This window comes from Pempheris klunzingeri, chromosome 18 (genome assembly GCF_042242105.1).
Source record: "Pempheris klunzingeri isolate RE-2024b chromosome 18, fPemKlu1.hap1, whole genome shotgun sequence".
In the NCBI taxonomy this organism is placed as follows: domain Eukaryota; kingdom Metazoa; phylum Chordata; class Actinopteri; order Acropomatiformes; family Pempheridae; genus Pempheris; species Pempheris klunzingeri.
In genome coordinates this window covers 556,389-577,667 of record NC_092029.1, presented here as the reverse complement: position 1 = coordinate 577,667, position 21,279 = coordinate 556,389, and the positions used below count along the sequence as shown (strand labels likewise).

At 43.9% G+C, this 21,279-nt stretch overlaps 1 protein-coding gene across 7 annotated transcripts; it reads right to left on the bottom strand.

The window, feature by feature from the left end:
- Positions 1–1,310: 1,310 nt before the first annotated feature.
- Positions 1,311–19,551, bottom strand: LOC139217589 (NLR family CARD domain-containing protein 3-like). 7 transcript variants are annotated; one of them, XM_070848938.1, is made up of 12 exons: positions 11,081–11,195; positions 10,778–10,885; positions 10,544–10,621; positions 9,426–9,533; positions 9,194–9,271; positions 8,911–8,989; positions 8,069–8,294; positions 5,588–7,400; positions 5,319–5,492; positions 3,693–3,866; positions 2,789–2,835; positions 1,311–1,899 (listed from the first exon to the last, which is right to left on the bottom strand). In XM_070848938.1, exons 1-12 carry the CDS (start codon positions 11,185–11,187, stop codon positions 1,343–1,345), a joined length of 3,549 nt encoding a protein of 1,182 aa, XP_070705039.1. In that variant the 5' UTR covers positions 11,188–11,195; the 3' UTR covers positions 1,311–1,342. The 7 variants fall into 7 exon arrangements, with proteins under 7 accessions (XP_070705039.1, XP_070705040.1, XP_070705041.1 ...); XM_070848939.1 differs by lacking the exon at positions 5,319–5,492 and adding an exon at positions 4,924–5,097; XM_070848940.1 differs by having other exon boundaries at positions 9,426–9,494.
- Positions 19,552–21,279: the final 1,728 nt, after the last annotated feature.

Sequence of the window (21,279 nt, the reverse complement as noted above, 5' to 3'; positions counted from 1 at the left end):
CTGACCACATGAAGGCAGATGTGACTTGCTTGGTAGAATAGGTTGTCTGCTAATTGTAGGGTTAATGGTCTCATCCCTGGCTCTTCCTGGCCACATGTTCATTGTCTTCCTTATTCCTGACTTTACTCCCATCTGACGGAGCTGGACCTGAGCTACAACCATCTCAGGAGTGGAGCTGCTGTCTGCTGGACTGGAGGATCCACGGTGGAGACTGGACACTCTCAGGTATGAACAGACAACGAGAGCTCTCACACTGTTTTTCTGACAAACTGAGAAAGCTTCACCGTGTTGGACAGCAGTTAGCGACTGTAAAACCACTCTAAGGGATATTAAATGGTTATTAAATGTTCCTGTTTAATAATCTGAGAGAATCTGCTGCTCTGACTGTTTCTTCCTGCAGGGTGAGCCGTGGTGGAGAAGAGAGACTGAAACCTGGTCTGAGTGTGTGAGTGTGGATTAAGTTTGGAGAGCAGAAGAGTATCATCATGGTAAACATTTTAGTCAATAGATAATCCAGAAGTAAGTGAGACTGTGCAGGAGGTTTTTTCACTGTTTTACCTGCAGCAACAAGCCCAACTTTCATTTTTGTCCTGTTGGTCTGAAGGACAGTGAAGAGATAACGTGGCCATAGCGATCAGATTTCTCCAGCAGCGACTTACCCTGAGAATTATGTTTCTCTGAATCTCTAAACCTGATGAGGAACCAACAACAAAATAAGCATCACGTCTGGAGTGAAGACCTGAAACCATGTTGACAGTACGTGAGGACGGTGACCTGAAACAGAATCTGTCTTACTCAGTAAACACAGCAGCACGGAGTGGGACACTTTCACTTTTATTTGTTTTCCCACAGGTATCTGTAGTTACTTGTACATGATAATACATGTGAGAACAGCGTTTCAGAGGTCTATGATGTGTGACAGTACAGCTGCCTTGTTGCAAACTCTCAGACGTCAGAAGGGTTTGTGTGGGAACTAAAGTCTTGTGTGGGAACTAAAGTCTTGTGTGGGAACTCAGCTGTAGAGTAAACTCAGCAAAACTGAAATTCAACCTTTGGTCTGCGTCTGTGTTCAATTTCTTGTCTCGGCCCCGAAAACTCTCCCGACAACCTTGAACGGATGTTTCCAGTGCAGAAATACAACCAAAAAGTTTGAAATAGTTGCTATGAGCTGATTTTGCATTGTAACATCAGATGTTTTGGCAGCGAGCAAAACAAAAACTAAAGAAAAGCATGAACCAGTTCAAAGAAAAGAAGACCAAAAGGTTGATGCTTTTTCAGACAAGTAGTTTCTCAAATGTAATTTGCAGAAGACAAAGTAACTTTTGTCTTTACAGAGGAGCTTCTACAATGAACACAGAGACACTGAAGACTCCTGTGACAACATCAGAGACTCCACCCCGAGGCCAAAGCCAAAGCCAGCATACAGAGGCCCAGTGAAGGTGGTGCTGAAGGTGTGGAGGTGGATCAGAGAGTCAGAGGAGACTCTGTAGAAGGACAGAGAGCCGGCAGGACAGTCCACATACACTGCTACTGTACCAGAGGAGGAGAAGGAGGAGGAGGAGGTGGATATTTCTCTGTTATTGTGCCAGACAGAGTAACCAGAGCAGCTCAGACTCCAGGACTGATCGTTCTTTCCAAACCTGCACTCATCTCTGGTTCCACTCCTCTTGATTCCTCTGTAACTCACAGCTACATCCACCCCTCCTCTCCACTCCACCTCCCAGTAGCAGCGACCAGTCAGACCTTCTCTGCACAGCAGCTGAGGACAGTTCTTGAATCTCCCTGGATGATCAGGATATGGCTGCTCCTTCTCTCCCACCATTGTCACCGTCCTGTTGTTGTCAGACAGTTTGAGGTTCCTGCTCACTGTATTTGTGTCCACTGTGAGTTCACAGGCCCCTGATGGAGAGAAAAAGCCCAAAAGGGCATCAGTTCATAATCATTTGACTTATATACAACAAGTAGTTGTGACTAAGCCATCTGATTGGTTGATTAGACATTTAGAACGCACTGAAATCAGCGTGACAGCACGGCTAACCGTCGCTATGCTCATCACTAAAGATATTACTCCACCGTTTCCATGGCAGCACAGTAACCTGTAACCACGGTAACAGAGCAGGAGCCTCCATCTCTGATCCAGACTGTCCGGTTCAGTTGTTGGTTCTGAGCTCTGATGGTCTGAAGAATCTTTCTGACCAAAGCTCTTTAGTTTCCTTCAGCTCTCTGAACTGTTCAGCAGCTTCTAGGGGTGTTACTAGGGGTGTTACTAAGGGTGTTACTAGGGGCGTTACTAGGGGCATTATTAGGGGTGTTACTAGGGGTGTTACTAAGGGCGTTACTAGGGGCGTTACTAGGGGCATTATTAGGGGTGTTACTAGGGGTGTTAACAAGGACGTTACTAGGGGTGTTACCAAGGGCGTTACTAGGGGTGTTACTAAGGGCATCGCTGGAGCGCTAAACTAGGTTTCATTACAGAGTCTACTGATGGGACTGATCACTTTCCAGGTATTAGTCAGAGCCTTGTGTGTTTCCATGGAAACAGATACAACACTGGTAAAAAGGTTTTTATTTTGAGAGATAATTGACCCCAAGCATGAACACATTTTAATCATATTTCTTATTTTGTTGGTAACTGTTGTATAATCGCAATATCAATAAGCGTAATCAACATATTGTTTGTTTTAAAGATTGAATTCAAAAGGGAAATTATGAAGGTTGTTGTAAAGTGTTGTAATCAATCACAAGGTGTGATTTTTAATGGCATGAATCAAACTGAATCCACACTTACACTTCCTCAGACCAGGTTTTAACCACCGCTTTCCACTATGGTCCACCCTGGAGGAAGAAACACAGTCAGACCAGCAAACATTTGTCTCTCCTAATGTGACGTACTGCCGGTCCATAGCCACCACTGCTACAGCTTTCATTTTCATTATGTCCTTGCACATAACAAAACAGGATGTGAAATATTCTGTACGTTAAAAAGTCCAACCAGCATGGAGAAATCGAGTGTAGAAATGCAAAGAGAAGAAGGAAAGGAGCAGAAATGTTGGCTAGTAAGATTAAATTTTACAGGAAATAAATGACCACTAATGAGTGAAGAGAAACGCTTGCAGGAGTGTAAAACTGCATGTTAAAATCCCCAACAAAGGTATTTTGATATGGTGTCATTGTTCCAGTGGCTCAAGCTATCTGATGCTAAACTCTACGTTTATTCCGACCTTAGAAATTTGTCTGCAGCAGTAAAATCGCCTGAAATCTTTGGCATAATGCTAGAAAGATCACATATTTAGGCGAAAACACAGTTTGTTTTTAGCAATAATAGACATTTTTTGGACTATTGGGGTTTCAACAAAAGTAGATAAAATCTCACTTCTATCAGAAATTCTACAGGAACTGAGGCATTGGTTATGTTTGTGAATTCAGTTGACTTTTAGGTTACCAGAAGATGAATGACTGAGGAGTATTTTTCCTTAAAATATGATTATATACGGGGAAACTTTCATAAAAACAAAACAAAGGTACAAATGCCATTTAAAATGATATAAAACCAACATAAATGCAAAATAGACACTTTAACAAACATGATGCATGCTTTTAAAACAAGTTTTTTAAACATTTTTAGTTGCTTACCATGCCTTTATTTGTCACTGACCCAAGTACAGTGTGTGATCTGTTCTTTCTGGTCATACCTGAGAGTGTCCAGGCTCCAGCGTGGATCTTTCTGTACAGCAGACAGCAGCTTTATTCCTGAGTCTCCTGGATGATTGTAGCTCAGGTCCAGCTCTCTCACATATGAGGTCTTTGACTTCAGAGCTGAGGCCAGTGAAGCACATCCTTCCTCCTTGATCAGACAGCCCGACAATCTGGGATTAAGAAAAGGACATTACGGCAAAATTTAGAAATCTTCATTGACATCAACCTAATCTGTAACCAGGCCACAGAGTCAGTTAGATAATGCTTGCAATCCCGGTGGGATATGAAGCAACGAGGATGAACAGGTGAGGCTGGGGAGCACCACATCCAGCACCCGGACCATCAGCACTGGCACCCCCCAGGGCCGCGTTGTCTCCCCACTGCTCTTCTCCCTCTACACCAGGGGGGTCAAACTCAATCAAAGAAAGGGCCAAAATTTAAAACACGGTCTAAGTCGCGGGCCAAACTGGCTCAACATTTAGTGAAGACTCTAATAGTGACTCTTTTATTACAGTATATAATATAATATAATATAATATAATATAATATAATATAATATAATATAATATAATATAATATATATATTATCCAGAAATATGAATTTAAACAGCCAAACTTCAACAACTTTTCCTGAAGTGGACTCAGCACATAGACTCTGTCCGGAAAAAGGCTCAGCAGAGGTTGTACTTCCTGCATCAGCTCAGGAAGTTTAACCTGCCACAGGAGCTGCTGATCACCTTCTACTCCGCCATCATCCAGTCTGTTCTCTGGACCTCCATCACTGTCTGGTTTGGATCGGCCACCAAACAGGACAGGAACAGACTGAAAAGGACAATCAGGTCTGCAGAGAGAATAATTGGAGCCGATCTGTCCTCCATCCAGGACTTGTACCTGTCCAGGGTCAGGAGGAGGGCAGGTAACATCTCTGCAGACCCCTCACACCCTGCAGAGAAACTCTTTAAACTCCTCCCGTCTGGTAGGCGCTACAGATCACTGTATGTCAAAACCACCAGACACAGAGACAGTTTCTTCCCCCAGTCCGTCACCCTGATGAACTCACACTAACCTCAGAGTCTCAGGATCCACTGTAGATAGTGCCTGTTCAAACTTGATCAATAAAGTTGATTTGATTTTGATTTTGATTTTGAACCAAAACCACATCACAGCCAAATGCAATGCAGCTGTATCTGGAGAATCAAGCCATTAGAAAAACTACTGATTTCGTACTTGAGAGTCTCCAGTGGACAGTTTGGACTCCCCAGTCCAGAAGACAGGAGCTTCAGTCCTGAATCCTTCAGGTCGTTGTTACTCAGGTCCAGCTCTGTCAGACTGGAGGACTGGGAGCTGAGAACTGAGGACAGATCTGCACAGCTTCTCTCTGACAGCTTACAGCCACTCAGCCTGAGGAAGAGATGTAAACATTTTAAAGAGTTGATGTTAAAATGTAGTGTGATGTTTACCTGTGTGTGTGCAAGGCTTAAGGAAAACAACATTAATCCATGAAAGCAGCTTATTGACCATTAATAAATCTGAACTAACTAAGGCTGTGAATCATAATGAACTGCTTCTGACGTGTTTTATATGGAAAAGTGTTCATACGTTGCAAACAGTTTAAAACTGACCTGAGAGTCTCCAGTGTACAGTGTGGACTCCCCAGTCCAGGAGACAGGATCTTCACTCCTGCATCCTTCAGGTTGTTATCACTCAGGTCCAGCTCTGTCAGACTGGAGGACTGGGAGCTGAGAACTGAGGACAGAGCTGCACAGCTTCTCTCAGAGAGGTTACAGCCACTCAGCCTGAGGAAGAGACAGTGATAAACACAACGGTAGACTTTCTTCTTCATGAAATATAAAATCTAGAAATGAATATATCCAGTGATCCATCCACCTACAGAGCTTTGCTGGAGGCTCTGACCACTGGCAGCAGCCTCAGAAGAGCCTCCTCTGAAGCAGAGTATTTCTTCAGCTCAAACACGTCCAGATCTTCTTCTGATGACAGTAAGATGAAGACCAGAGCTGACCACTGAGCAGGAGACAGTTTATCTGTGGAGAGACTTCCTGATCTCAGGGACTGTTGGACCTCCTCCACTAGAGAACGATCATTCAGTTCATTCAGACAGTGGAACAGGTTGATGCTTCTCTCTGGAGACAGATCCTTGTTGATCTTCTTCTTGATGTACCTGACTGTTTCCTGATTGGTCTCTGAGCTACTTCCTGTCTGAGTCAGCAGACCTCGTAGGAGCTTCTGATTGGTCTGCAGTGAAAGACCCAACAGGAAGCGGAGGAACAAATCCAGGTGTCCATTTGAACTCTGTAGGGCCTTGTCCACAGCACTCTGGTGTAGATGTTTCACTTTTGTTTTACCTCCTAATATTTTAGACAACTTGGATGCTGACTGTTCTTCTGACATCAGATTGACTCCAGACTTGAAGGTCAGATGGACATGAAGAGCAGCCAGAAACTCCTGAACGCTCAGGTGGACGAAGCAGAACACCTTGTCCTGGTACAGTCCGCTCTCCTCTCTGAAGATCTGTGTGAACACTCCTGAGTACTTAGAGGCTGCTCTGATATCGGTGCCGCACTCTGTCAGGTCTGATTCATAGAAGATCAGGTTCCCTTTCTGCAGCTGCTCAAACGCCAGTTTTCCCAGAGACTCGATCATCTTCCCGCTCTCTGGACTCCAGTGTGGATCTGTCTCAGATCTTCTATCATACTTGACGTTCTTCAGTTTATACAGAACCACCAGGAAGTGGATGTACATCTCAGTCAGGGTCTTGGGCAGCTCTCCTCCCTTTGGGTTCTTCAGCAGAACCTCCAGAACCGTAGCAGTGATCCAGCAGAAGACCGGGATGTGGCACATGATGTGGAGGCTTCGGGACGTCTTGATGTGGGAGATGATTCTGTCGGCCTGCTCCTCATCTCTGAACCTCTTCCTGAAGTACTCCTCTTTCTGAGGGTCAGTGAACCCTCTGACCTCTGTCACCATGCCAACACACTCAGCAGGGATCTGATTGGCTGCTGCAGGTCGTGTGGTTATCCAGAGGCGAGCAGAAGGAAGCAGATTCCCCCTGATGAGGTTTGTCAGCAGCACATCCACTGAGGTGGACTCTGTCACATCAGTCAGGGTCTTGTTGAGGAAGTCCAGAGGAAGTCGACACTCGTCCAGACCGTCGAAGATGAAGACGACCTGGAACTCTTCAAACCTAAAGATTCCTGCGTCTTTGGTTCCTTTTGTTTCAGGAAAGAACTGATGAACAAGTTCCACCAAGCTGCACTTTTCCTCTTTCAGCACATTCAGCTCTCTGAAGGTGAAAGGAAACATGAACTGTATGTCCTGGTTGGCTTTGTCTTCAGCCCAGTCCAGAGTGAACTTCTGCGTTAAGACTGTTTTCCCGATGCCGGCCACTCCCTTTGTCATCACTGTTCTGATTGGTTCCTCTCTTCCATCTGAGGCTTTGAACACGTCCTCACAGCTGATGGTTGTTTCTGGTCTGTCTGGTTTCCTGGAAGCTGCTTCAATCTGTCTGACTTCATGTTCATTGTTGACCTCTGCAGCCCCCCCCTCTGTGATGTGGAGCTCTGTGTAGATCTGGTTCAGCAGCGTTGGGTTTCCTGCTTTGGCGACGCCCTCAAACACACTCTGGAACCTCTTCTGCAGGGTAGACTTGAGTTTCCGCTGGCATAAGAGAGCTTTAGAATCACTTCCTGAATGAACAAAAAATAGCTGCTAGTAACCTGAATTATGAAAACATTCAGATATTTATGAAAAGTTCAGATGAACTCACATGTAGAGTTTCCACTCTAAAAAATTGGTGTGCTATCCTGATTATTTTGACTAATGATGGCAAAGGAGAGTTGTCCCCATTCCCCATCAATCCAGCCTGGCTGATAGGAAGCATCATATTATTGGGACAACCGTCATCAGTGTCAAAGCACAGGAACAAATAAGAAAACTAGTTTAACACAAAAATGTCCCATTGGGGATGTACCCAGATCGGAATATGTCATTTGGGAAAAGGGGAAAAATTAGTCAAGTTTAGCTGAAAATAAACAGAAAAGTGTATCGAAGTATGATGAACTTAGATCACCTGTCTGTTGTTTCGGCATCTATATTCCATGACTGTGACACTGATGAAGGCTGAAAAAGTTCTGTCATCTGTGAAAAATGTGATTTCTCATTGAGTGTGAGCCTCTTCTGTCAGCATCTGTCAACTATCCGTCGGCGTTCCTGACTGTGTACTGCTTATAAGAAATTCACAGATCGAATACTAATGTGTTCAGCATATCCACGAAAAAGTCTACAAATCTGTGTTGCTTTAGTGTCACACCCATTTCCTGCTACTATCACGATACAGTCGTAAAAATCATCTTACTACTTGACAAACACTCTGCCAGCTCCTCCTGCTTCATCTCCTCCAGAAAGTACAGTGTGATATTCAGAAACGCCTCTCGGCTGCTCCTCCTCTTCTCTTCTTTGCCATCCACAACCTTCTCAGACTCACTCGGACTCTCTGAGCTTTCTTGGTAATCTGGACTCAGAACCTTCTGGAACTTCTTCAGCTCGTTCTTCACAAAACCGACAATGTTTTCCTCCAGCAGCTGGGACAGAGTGATACGAACTACATGTTTATAATCCTGCAGGACAATTTATAACAAGGTTTATAAGGTGTTATAGGTAGTAGCATGATAGCATAGCATAATAGTTCCACCTTCATCCCAAAGTGTTCGAAGGAAGAAGAGTCCTGGGTTCGATAGCACATTGTTACTACCATAACTTTAGACCTAATTTAACGTATCATAACAATAACAACATAACGATATACATATCATGAAATAATGTGTCATATAAACATCAATGATACACTGCAGCAGGAATTTGTGAGTTTTAAGGAACGTGGCAGCATTATATAAGGTTATAATTAGCAAGTTATGCATGATTATAGGGCTAAACATTTATAAATAGTTTTATAAAGCCTTTTAAATGCATTATTATGTCTCATGAATGTGCACATGTTGCATTGTAGACATGACATCCATAAAAAGTGCTACCCAGTACATTGCATGTAAGCGTTGAACAGTAGGGGCCTGAAGATGGAGCCTTGGGGAACTCCACGTTATTTTGTCAACCACGTGATATGGCTGCTGGTCTACAGGGACACTGGTGGTTTGTGATTTTTAAGTTAGTAGCAGCAGTTGTTCTTGTACATTTACACACCTTAAATATGGAGTCCAGGTCTTTGTGGTGCTGCTGGGCAGACGGACCAGTGGAAACCTCTGAACTGTGCTTCTGAAATCTGTGGAAAGAAAGATAGTGCTTTTTAACATATAGATTTAACACATACCGTCTCTTGTGTTGTTTTATCAGGATTATTCATGGTAAAAACATGAGATAAAAAGCATTACAAATGGAGGAAACTAAATCAAGTATAAAACTCTACAATAAATAATTTCTCAGCAAGTTGACTAATGAATGAAAATAGATCTGTTTTCATTCTTACTCTGGATCATCAGACTTCTGTCCATGCTTGAAGTCAAGTAGTCGACCCTTAGAGCGGTCGCTCCTCAGGGACACACAGCTGGACACCAGAGGGATTTGAAGTTAGGACACAACACTAATTAATGCACATGTCAGTTAACTCTTCCTGGATCCGTACGTATTAAGTTCTACTGTTAAATATTTTCATACAAAATGTTATTTTTGTGAGAGAGATGCTTTTTTTCAGTTCTTACTCTGGATCAGATCCATGTTTGAAGTCAAGTGGTCGACCCTTAGAGCGGTCGCTCTTCAGGGACACACCGCTGGATCCAGGAGAGTCTGGTCTCTGCTGATGGATCCTCCTGCAAACACAGGACAGCAGATACGAACACAAACTTTACTGTTTATATTCAGATATGAAGCCATTAAAAGAACATGAGCAAAGACACCAAAGTCCTGTGAGCACATTGACTGTATAAAGGAGTGTTCGTAGCTTCTTGGTCAGTGGAGCCGATGCTGAAGAGCCTCAAAGCTGCTTCCTCTCTAGTGTCCAGCAGGGGGCGACTCCACTGGCTCCAAACAGAAGTCTGATTGGATGGAAGTCAATGAGGAAATGATTTATCAGCTCAGTGAACAGTTTCCCGATGAGGTTCTGCTCTCAGTCTCTAGTCTACTTTGAAGCCAAACAGTGTAATTACAGCAATGACGTCCATCATGTGACACCACGGGGCCCAAAAAGACTTTTTCTGCAGACTCACATTGTGAATAGATGTCAGTAAATCAGTGGATGCGTTCTTTTGAGAGTCATAATGTGAAATGGCTCATTTCACATCAGAATTTGATCCATTCAGTCTGATATCATTTGGAAAATCTAGAAGAGCCTCATGATTAAACAATTTTATCTCCATTCAAATGAGCAGAGGGCTAACAGGAAGTTGGCTGGCTCGGCAGGCCTGAGACACTAGACCTCCAGGTCTGATGGGCCGAACAAAGTGGAAGATCCAGGTACATTTACACTCAGGAAGTCAAACTTTTCTGGCTTCATGAGCCACTGAGGAGCTTTCAGAGGAATGACCGGAGCCTCCAGAGCTGAATCCAGGTCTCTTTATGTTTCCATGCTTCTGGCTCCAAAAAACCAAGATGGCGACGACCATGATGCCAAACTTGATGGAAATCCACAAGCCAACGGGTTTGAATCTCAGAAACTAAGGTGTCCCAGTGCAGTGTGGTCTCGTCTGTGCATTTTGGTCCCGACGGCATCACTGCACTGATAAATGCGAATGTGCTGTACATGAATATTTCTGCTGAAATATGAAGATTTTAGCAGCAAAACAGTCGTCTCTTTTATGTCAGACTCTCAGCTGATACTTACTCTGGATCATCAGACTTCTGTCCATGCTTGAAGTCAAGTGGTCGACCCTTAGAGCGGTCGCTCCTCAGGGACACACAGCTGGACACCAGAGGGATTTGAAGTTAGGACACAACACTAATTAATGCACATGTCAGGTAAACTCTTCCTGGATCCATACGTATTAAGTTCTACTGTTAAATATTTTCATACAAAATGTTATTTTTGTGAGAGAGACGTTTTTTTTTCAGTTCTTACTCTGGATCAGATCCGTGTTTGAAGTCAAGTGGTCGACCCTTAGAGCGGTCGCTCTTCAGGGACACACCGCTGGATCCAGGAGAGTCTGGTCTCTGCTGATGGATCCTCCTGCAAACACAGGACAGCAGATACGAACACACACGTTACTATCTTAGTAAAATATGACGCTCCAAAAGGAACCTGAGCAAAAAAAAAAAAATCACATATTGATTAATGCACATATTAAAATATCCCTCCTGGATCTGATAAATCTGTAATATTAAATGTTTTAATACAAAACTGCTTCCAGTTTTAAAGTCTTACCGCGGATCGACAGATTTCTGTGTTTGTTGGAAGTCTTTCGACCGGTCGCTCTTCATGTACACACAGCTGGATCCAGCTGGATCCTCTGAGTCCTCACACTGATCCATAGCAGATCCGGCACCTTCATAATAATAATATAATAATATTGCATAATAAGGGTGTCACTGAGGTTTAAACCCTTGACCCTTCACATTCAGCTACAATAAAAGATGAATAACTGTGAGTGCACACGTAAAACCATGTGACTTCAGTTTGAACTCATTTCTCTAGAAACAGATTTTACTGTTTGTTTATTAGCTGTTGTTGATGCTCATTTATTTCATATTCAGCATAAAGATCCTGATTGTCTGAAAACAATATAATACATGAAAAGTACGTCCACAATATATTTTCATAGATCTTTGCTTTGTTGCTGTGACGTATCTACTGGTTGTTTCTGATCTGCTGACCCAGTTCTGATGTCTACAACAAACATTCAAGGCGATGAGTGATCCTTGATGGCTGCCAAACTAGTCACCTGATAAAATGAAAATCTAGTTACTTTAATACGTCATATTCCTATTGACAACAAAATGTTGGTTAAGTCACATTTAAAATAATCTGCAAGTCAACGAGTGAGGGTGAAATTAATGACCAGAGAAACTCACCGGAGGAAAAACAGATGTTTAACTCACAGAAAAATGTTTTTGAAGGTCTGTAGATCCACAACAGTCTCACCTCCCTGGATTCACCTTCAAACCGAACTTTTCTTTAAGGACATGCGACAACACGGTAGCTCTGACCTTTGGACCGAGGTCAAACATTAACAGCACAAATCCTCAACAATCAAAAAGATCTGATGCAAGTTAATACTACGTCAGCTAAAGTTACTTGAGGTTATTTCATTCTAATAAAATGACATAAGGTGAATAAATGTGATCGATAATTATTGTTGTAACATTTACTGCTGTGCTAAACAACGCTGGCAGTCAGACCACACGTTCACACAGTGCTGTGCATGGGCAGACTTTATTCAAGCAGTCGTGTACTGTGAGTATTTTTAATGAGTAATCTATGCGTTGTTCATGTTTCAACCTTTTTCAACAACATTGACCACAGCAAAGGAAAAAGAGTCGACAGTGAGTTATATGAAGTCACTTACAGTCATTTATGTCCTGTACATAAAGTTTTAACACAAGTTCCATCACATGAATAATGTTGAGTTACATCATGCACATAATAATGTAACTTCACTTTCATAACTAATGTACGTATTTAAGCCCAAACCATCATCTGGTAAAATTTCCAAAATCTGCATAGATCATTCCATTATTTAAACGACTGATCAAACATTTTTATTATTACCTGAAAGCTAAGAATCCCTTGTAATTTCTCAATTGATAGCATTTCTGGAGTCAACAACATATTACAGCGAAAGCAATCAGGTTTTAGAACCGTTCATAGCTCAATAACAGCTGCATTATGTGTACTTAACAACATTATTGATACGTTGGACAATCATCAACACTGTGCCAGAGTCATTAACCTTACTGGACCATGTCTCTGGTAAGTATCTTATCATGACCAGAGCATAGATTCACCACAAGGGTCCATCCTTGGTCCTCTTCTATTCACTATGTTTAACAACAATATCATATTTTCCACTCCAAATTATAATGTTTTATGCAGATGACATTAGTTTATATGCTTCTGGCTCCTCTCTTAATCTGGTCATTGCAAATCGATGATGGTATGATGATATTATACAGTATATATGCATGCCTCTCATTCCACCTTAAAGTCTCTTCAAGTCTTGCAATTCATTTCTCACTTAGTACCATTGCATATTATCTGAAAAGGTGGGTTGATCCACTTTAACGACCAGGAGGGAGCAGCATTGTATGTTGCTTATTTATGAGGCTCTACTGCAAAAATTGCCCAGTTACCTCTGCACCCTGGTTGCACTTGAACACAGCACTTACAACATGAGGTCAAAGCACATTTCAACATTAGCTGTGTCACTTGTTCTAAAAAAAAATGGATTCAAGCACTGAGCTGCTTAGAAATGGAATAAGCTGCAAAAGGAAGAAATCACATTCTCTAATTTCTTGAACATTTCAAAAGGTTGCAATTGTTTCTCTTAATTGTGAAAATATATATTGTACATCCATTTTTGTTTAAAATGTCTATGTTTATCATCATGCGCAAGTCGGTCCTGAAAAAGAGATCCCAATATTACACACTGTGTATTTATACTTGTTCAACATTGGAAGTTTAACTATATTCTAAATGTGGCTGTTGAGGAGTCAACCTCTGCTTCTGCGTTAATCAGTTCAGACCAGATTCTTCCTCCTACAGCTCACACAGAGACACAGAACCGGATGAATGAATGCCAAACCCCAACCCGATCCCAAACCCAGGATACAGAGGCCCAGTGAAGGTGGTGCTGAAGGTGTGGAGGTGGATCAGAGAGTCAGAGGAGACTCTGTAGAAGGACAGAGAGCCGGCAGGACAGTCCAAGTACACTGCTACTCTACCGGAGGAGGAGGAGGAGGAGGAGGAGGAGGAGGTGAGAGGGAGGTCTGTTACTCTGTCATCGTGCCAAACAGAGAAACCACCACCAGAGCAGCTCAGACTCCAGGACTGATTATTCATCCCAAACCTGCAGTCAGCACTGTTTTCCTTCCTCCTGATTCCTCTGTAAGTCACTGCTATATGAACAGCTCCTTCCCACTCCACCTCCCAGTAGCAGCGACCAGTCAGACCTTCTCTGCACAGCAGCTGGCAGAAACAGTCAAATCTCTCCGGATGATCAGGATATGGCTGATACTTTCTCACTGCAGTCACCTTCTTGTTGTCGTCAGATAGTTTGAGTTTTCTGTATGCTGTGTCTGGTTCCAGAGTGAGTTCACAGGCAACTGTGGGAGAGAACAAGACAACATACACTGTAGTATATACATCATATTAAGTGTTTTAAATGTTTGCAGCTTCACTGTTAATAATGGAAACATTGATTCTGTATGTCTAAATAGAAAAATCTTTTCTTCACTATAAGACAAATTCACACTTACACTTCTTCACGCCAGGTTTCAGCCTCTGCCCTCCACAATTTTCCATCCTGGAGGAAGAAACACAGAATGTCCTCTTTTATGGGAACTTTTATAACCTTCCCTTAACTGATTTTCATTTTACATGACACCTAAGTGCTGTTCAGTATTACTTGTTGTCTGGTCATACCTGAGAGTCTCCAGTCTCCACTGTGGATCCTCCAGTCCAGCAGACAGCAGCTTCACTCCTGAGTCTCCTGGATGGTTGTAGCTCAGGTCCAGCTCTCTCAGATGGGAGGGGTTGGAGCTCAGAGCTGAGGCCAGAGCAGCACAGCCTTCCTCAGTGACCAGACAGCCTGACAGCCTGGAAAAATATAGTCAAATGCCAATTACCAGAGGAAATGATGGAGTTAACAAACACATTTTAAGTCCACGATCAGCTGGCTTAATTAAGTGAACTAACAACAACATGTGGAATTGGAGAAGATGATGAGAAAAAATAACTCCTGAAGACGATTGTTTCAAAACATCCATCCATCAGTCAGGGTCGTGGGGGAGCTGGAGCCAGTCCCAGCTGACTTCGGGCAAGATGCGGGGTCACCCTGGACCAACAAACACTCACACCAATTTAGAGTCACCAATTAACCTAATGTGCAAGAACCCATGCTAGCATGGGGAGAACACACAGAAAGATTCCAGGTTCAAACGGGGATTCGAACCTGGAACCTTCTTGCTGTGAGTCAACAGTGCTGACCACTGCACCACCATGCTGCCCTGTTTCAAAACATTTAAACACAAAATATATTTGAAGATCATGAAAGTGAAAATCTTGCAGACATTGGTTGACTACCCTGGCATTGTCATCAATTCAAAGTAAATGAACATCTGTTTAAAAAAAACAGCTGATCTCTGACCTGAGAGTCTTCAGTGGACAGTTTGGACTCCCCAGTCCAGCAGACAGGAGCTTCAGTCCTGAATCCTTCAGGTTGTTGTTACTCAGGTCCAGCTCTGTCAGACTGGAGGACTGGGAGCTGAGAACTGAGGACAGAGCTGCACAGCTTCTCTCAGAGAGGTTACAGCCACTCAGCCTGAGGAAGAGACAGTGATAAACACAATGGTAGACTTTCTTCTTCATGAATTATAAAGTCTAGAAATGAATATATCCAGTGATCCATCCACCTACAGAGCTTTGCTGGAGGCTCTGACCACTGGCAGCAGCCTCAGAAGAGCCTCCTCTGAAGCAGAGTATTTCTTCAGGTCAAACTCGTCCAGATCTTCTTCTGACGACAGTAAGATGAAGACCAGAGCTGACCACTGAGCAGGAGACAGTTTATCTGTGGAGAGACTTCCTGATCTCAGGAACTGTTGGATCTCCTCCACTAGAGAACGATCATTCAGTTCATTCAGACAGTGGAGCAGGTTGATGCTGCTCTCTGGAGACAGATCCTCGTTGATCTTCTTCTTGATGTACTTGACTGTCTTCTGGTTGGTCTGTGAGCTACTTCCTGTCTGAGTCAGCAGACCTCGTAGGAGCTTCTGATTGGTCTGCAGTGAAAGACCCAACAGGAAGCGGAGGAACAAATCCAGGTGTCCATTTGAACTCTGTAGGGCCTTGTCCACAACACGCTGGTGGAGATGTTTCACTTTTGTTTTACCTCCTAATATTTTAGACAACTTGGATGCTGACTGTTCTTCTGACATCAGATTGACTCCAGATTTGATGAAGGTCAGATGGACATGAAGAGCAGCCAGAAACTCCTGAACGCTCAGGTGGACAAAGCAGAACACCTTGTCCTGGTACAGTCCGCTCTCCTCTCTGAAGATCTGTGTGAACACTCCTGAGTACTTAGAGGCTTCTCTGATATCGGTGCCGCACTCTGTCAGGTCTGATTCATAGAAGATCAGGTTCCCTTTCTGCAGCTGCTCAAACGCCAGTTTTCCCAGAGACTCAATCATCTTCCTGCTCTCTGGACTCCAGTGTGGATCTGTCTCAGATTTTCTATCATACTTGATGTTCTTCAGTTTGGTCTGAACCACCAGGAAGTGGATGTACATCTTAGTCAGGGTCTTGGGCAGCTCTCCTCCCTCTGGGTTCTTCAGCAGAACCTCCAGAACCGTAGCAGTGATCCAGCAGAAGACCGGGATGTGGCACATGATGTGGAGGCTTCGGGACGTCTTGATGTGGGAGATGATTCTGACGGCCTGCTCCTCATCTCTGAACCTCTTCCTGAAGTACTCCTCCTTCTGAGGGTCGGTAAACCCTCTGACCTCTGTCACCATGCCAACACACTCAGCAGGGATCTGATTGGCTGCTGCAGGTCGTGTGGTTATCCAGAGTCGAGCAGAGGGAAGCAGATTCCCCCTGATGAGGTTTGTCAGCAGCACATCCACTGAGGTGGACTCTGTCACATCAGTCAGGGTCTTGTTGTTGAGGAAGTCCAGAGGAAGTCGACACTCGTCCAGACCGTCGAAGATGAAGACGACCTGGAACTCTTCAAACCTGCAGATTCCTGCGTCTTTGGTTTCACTAAAGAATCGATGAACAAGTTCCACCAAGCTGCACTTTTCCTCTTTCAGCACATTCAGCTGTCTGAAGGTGAAAGGAAACATGAACTGTATATCCTGGTTGGCTTTGTCTTCAGCCCAGTCCAGAGTGAACTTCTGCGTTAAGACTGTTTTCCCGATGCCGGCCACTCCCTTTGTCATCACTGTTCTGATTGGTTCCTCTCTTCCAGGTGGGGCTTTGAAGACGTCCTCACATCTGATGGTTGTTTCTGGTCTGTCTGGTTTCCTGGAAGCTGCTTCAATCTGTCTGACCTCATGTTCATTGTTGACCTCTGCAGCCCCCCCCTCTGTGATGTGGAGCTCTGTGTAGATCTGGTTCAGCAGCGTTGGGTTTCCTGCTTTGGCGACGCCCTCAAACACACTCTGGAACCTCTTCTTCAGGTCAGACTTGAGTTTCCGCTGGCATGCACGAGCAAGAGTCTCTGAAAAACCACAGGTTGAATCAATAAGTGGATGCACATCTGATGGAAACATTTTATCATTGCTGTCGATCCTCAAAGACGTCACTGATGTGATACAAATATTTCCTCTATTCCTTCTCATCACCCTGTTGAAGCTCTTAAAATCCTCTTACTGCTCTGCAGATGTTCAGCCAGCTCCTCCTGCTTCATTCCCCTCAGGAAGTCCACAGTGATCCTCAGAAATGATTCTCTGCTGCTCTTCCTCTGCTCTTCCTCTTCACTCTGACTGTCGAAGCTTTCTGAATAATCTGAACTTAAAACCTTCTGGAACCTTTTCAGCTCGTTTGTCACAAAATTGAAAATGTTCTTTTCAAGCAGCTGGAAAAAAGGAAAAATAACAATTACAATTCAATCCCAACTTGCTGAACACACCAGTTTGAGGTTGACCACTTTTTATAAACCCACGTCTGGAAGTCTGTTTCCACCCAGAGGACCCTCAGGTTCGCTCAGTGCAACACATCACATTCAGACTCCTAAAACTTGTATGTCGTTGGCTGGTCAGGTCAGTACAGTCTAGATGGTGGTGCCAGTTTTTATCTGTACTTATTCTGGATGATTCCTACTGTGGGAACTGACCTCCAAGTTCCAAATCTGGTGGTCAGAGATTCTCTAAAAATCTCTTTCTAATTCAAGAAACATCTTTGTCACAGCTGTGCAGGTAGCCGCTTATCCTTTGTCACCAAACACCTTTTCCACCATCCTGAATTCATGCAGCATTTCTACGGCCGTCCTGAGGCCAACCAGGGCAAATTAGGACCCACAGGTCAGATCTGACCCACTGAAAGGTTCCATGTGGCCAGCAAGGCCGTCGTGAGCACTTATATTACTAAATATTGGATCTCTAACGAAAACTGTTATTACTATGTTGCTTACATTAAAACATGACTGGGCCTTTATCTGGAAGGTACCAATCCAACAGCACGGATGAACTTGCATCAGGAAGCAGATTCATTTGATGAAGTTCATTCATACACTGAAAAAAGCTCATTTTTCCAGGGGAAGATTTAAAACTGATTAAAACTGTTCAAACTGATGGGTGTCTGGATTTGGCACTTCTTCTTCTTCTTCACTGCCACCCGTAGGGCAGCGCATCCAACCCATGCAGTTCTGATGAGGCCACAGGATGAAGAGGATGCTTCCACGTCACCTCTTCGGGCTCTGCTTGTCTCTGAGCCGTCCCCCCGGGCCTGGCTCCAGAGGGGGGCCCCAGGGTCTCGCTTTCTCTTCTGGATCTTTTCATGGGTTTTTACGAACCATTCTTAGTCCGACCTCTCGCCTGAGACCAATTTGCCATGGAAGACCCTACCAGGAGCACTAGGCTCCAGACAATACAGCTCTCAGGTTCATAGAGGCACCCAAACCTCTCCACCACGATAAGGTGATGGTTCCCGGAGAGGACAGGAGATGAACCTCATCCTAAATAGCCTAAATAGAACAATGTTCAATAACATCCCAAAAACTCACTTATTTGGGAACCTTCAGACACGTTGTTTGGCTAAACAATGCTCCCCATCCCCTTTCCCTCCATCTGAGATCATTGTGATCATTCAACCACCTTTTATGTCACATCATTGAACTGTTATCATTTCATCTGTTGCAGTCATCAGTAGAGGCTGTGCTTGTTTCTCCACTCACCATAAATATGGAGTCCAGGTCTGTGTGATGCTGCAGCACAGATTCACCACTGGGAACATCGAAGTTATCCTGATGAACTCTGTGGAGGAAACACAAAAACATACCTGAACAGAAGCCACCTTTAAAAACAGAGTTTACTAAGTGCTTTGACAGACGAAGCAAAACAGGATAGAAGAACATGAGAGAGGCCGAACAAACAAAAGTGACTTAAGATTAAAATCAGTCCTCATTGACACACAGCTGGAAACAGGAACATCTGGTCTCTGCTGTTCTTCTTAACTTTAATTTGTAAATGCATCTTCTCTGAAGCTTGAACTGTTTTTCTTCTGCTTCTTTTATCTTCTACATGTTATTCTAATGTTTCTGTCAGTTTTATTGTGTTTTATTCCCTGTGAAGCACTTTGAACTGTCTGAAAGGTCCAGTTGTTCTTTAGTGACACAATGACTCACTGTGTTTCAGAGGAAAGTCGTCCTTTGAAATCAAGAGGAGGCTTCATAGAACGGTCACTCCTGAGGGACACACAGCTGGATCCAGGTCCAGGTCCAGGTCCAGGTCCTGGTCTGTGCTGCTTCTGTGGACTTCAGCACACACAGAGCTCTGAGTGAGAACAATGATGGTGTGCTGAGCTCTGACATGGAGAAGATGGTGGACGGTTACAGATCCTCATCTCACCTCTGAGCTTCGGTCCGGCCGTCACGGTCCCCCCACAGGGTGGTTTTAGAGGGGGGGCCTCCCTCCTCACACTGATCCATAGCAGAGCCCCCACCTTCACACTGAGAGCTGCGGAAACACAAATGAAGCAGCCAGTGAAGAAACATTTCTCCAGTGGAGTCAAACAGTGATGCAGCACAAAGTGACCACAGTGATCCTGATGATCAAACATTCACACATCCCTCTGGTCGGATTCTCACCTGCTGAACTGACTTCAGGTGGACTGACAGACGCTTTCCACCTTCATGAGGAAACACTGGGAGAGAAGAAGCTGCTCCTTCCTTCCTCGTCAGTCCTGGTGTCTGTGTGCATCTGATCTGAGGACGCCGTCACATCCTCATACCTTCAGAGTCCAAGTCTGAAAAACACCAGTGACGTCAAAACTGGTCCAACCTGTGGCAGAAACCCAGTGAGAGTCAGAGGAGCCACTGATCAGATGGTGGAGTTCTCCTACCTGTCCACCAGGTGGAGCTAAGTGACCATCTAATCAACTACAGATCAGCAGCAACATGGATCACATGCAGACCTCACTGTTGAAAGACAATGTGGAGCTTAAATGTGTTTTTTAGCTTCTGTTTTGTACCTGGATGATGGGAAGCTCTGAGTGCGAGTCTCCACAATGCACTGAGCTGTCAGTGTGTCCACATGACAACAAACCAATAGTTCACAGTGGAAAATGATCTTTGAGACAAGGGGTGGTTGGATGGATGAGTCCAAAACATCCAAAAGAAACAAGGGGCCTTTCTCAGTACCAAGTACGGCAAGTTCAGACTTGCGTACTTGGTAGTTTGGACTCGAGTGTAGGAATTACAACACGTTTTAGATGTGCCCTCCACCTTTTTAAGGTCAAATCAAATCAAATTGTCACTTTTAATATTTCGTTGCACATCCTTTGCAGTCAATGACATCCTGAAGTCTGGAACCCATAGACTCACCAGACGCTGGGTTTCGTCTCTGGTGATGCTCTGCCAGGCCTCTACTGCAGCTGTCTTCAGTTTCTGCTTGTTCTTGGGGCATTTTCCCTTCAGCTTTGTCGTCAACAAGTGAAATGCATGCATTCAGATCAGGTGATTGACTTGGCCATTGCAGAACATTCCACTTCTTTGCCTTAAAAAACTCTGGTTGTTTTCGCAGTATGCCGTCCAATGACTTCTGAAGCATTTGGCTGAATATGAGCAGAGAATATTGTCCAAAACACTTCAGAATTCATCCTGCTGCTTTCGGCAGCAGTCACATCTTTTAGATGTTTTTTTGGCAAACTCTAATCTGGCCTTCCTGTTTTTGAGGCTCACCAAAGGTTGACACCTTGGTCCAGGTCCAGGACCTTCTGTGTTCACTCTGGTGAAGAACTGCCTTCCTCCTGGAGAGTGCCAACTGTTGTGAAGGGGTTATTCTTGACCAGGGAAAGGATTCCTCTGTCATCCACCATACTTTTTTCTGTGGTCTTCCGGGTGTTTTGGTGTTGCTGAGCTCACCACTGCGTCCTTTTTTTTTAAGAATCTACCAAACAGTTGATTTGGCCACACCTAATGTTTTTGCTATCTCTCTGATGGGTTTGTTTTGATTTTTCAGCTTAATGATGGCTTCACTGACAGTGACAGCTCTTTGGACTTCATATTAAGAGTTGCCCTCACCAGAGTCCAAAACGCAAATACCAAACTTGAAAGACCTTTTATCTGCTTCTTGTGAATGACATAATGAGGGAATAACACACACCTGGCCATGGAACAGCTGAGCAGCCAATTAAAAAGGTGGAGGGCACATATAAAATGTGTTGTAATTCCTACACTACAATGTAAA

Excerpts from the sequence above, each read along its gene's own strand:
- LOC139217589 (XM_070848938.1), bottom strand. The coding sequence starts at position 11,187 with ATGGATCAGTGTGAGGACTCAGAGGATCCAGCTGGATCCAGCTGTGTG. Across the intron at positions 10,886-11,080 it reads CAGAAATCTGTCGATCCGCG|GAGGATCCATCAGCAGAGAC; the intron begins GTAAGACTTTAA and ends CTGTGTTTGCAG. Across the intron at positions 9,272-9,425 it reads AAACATGGATCTGATCCAGA|CTGTGTGTCCCTGAGGAGCG; the intron begins GTAAGAACTGAA and ends TCTGGTGTCCAG.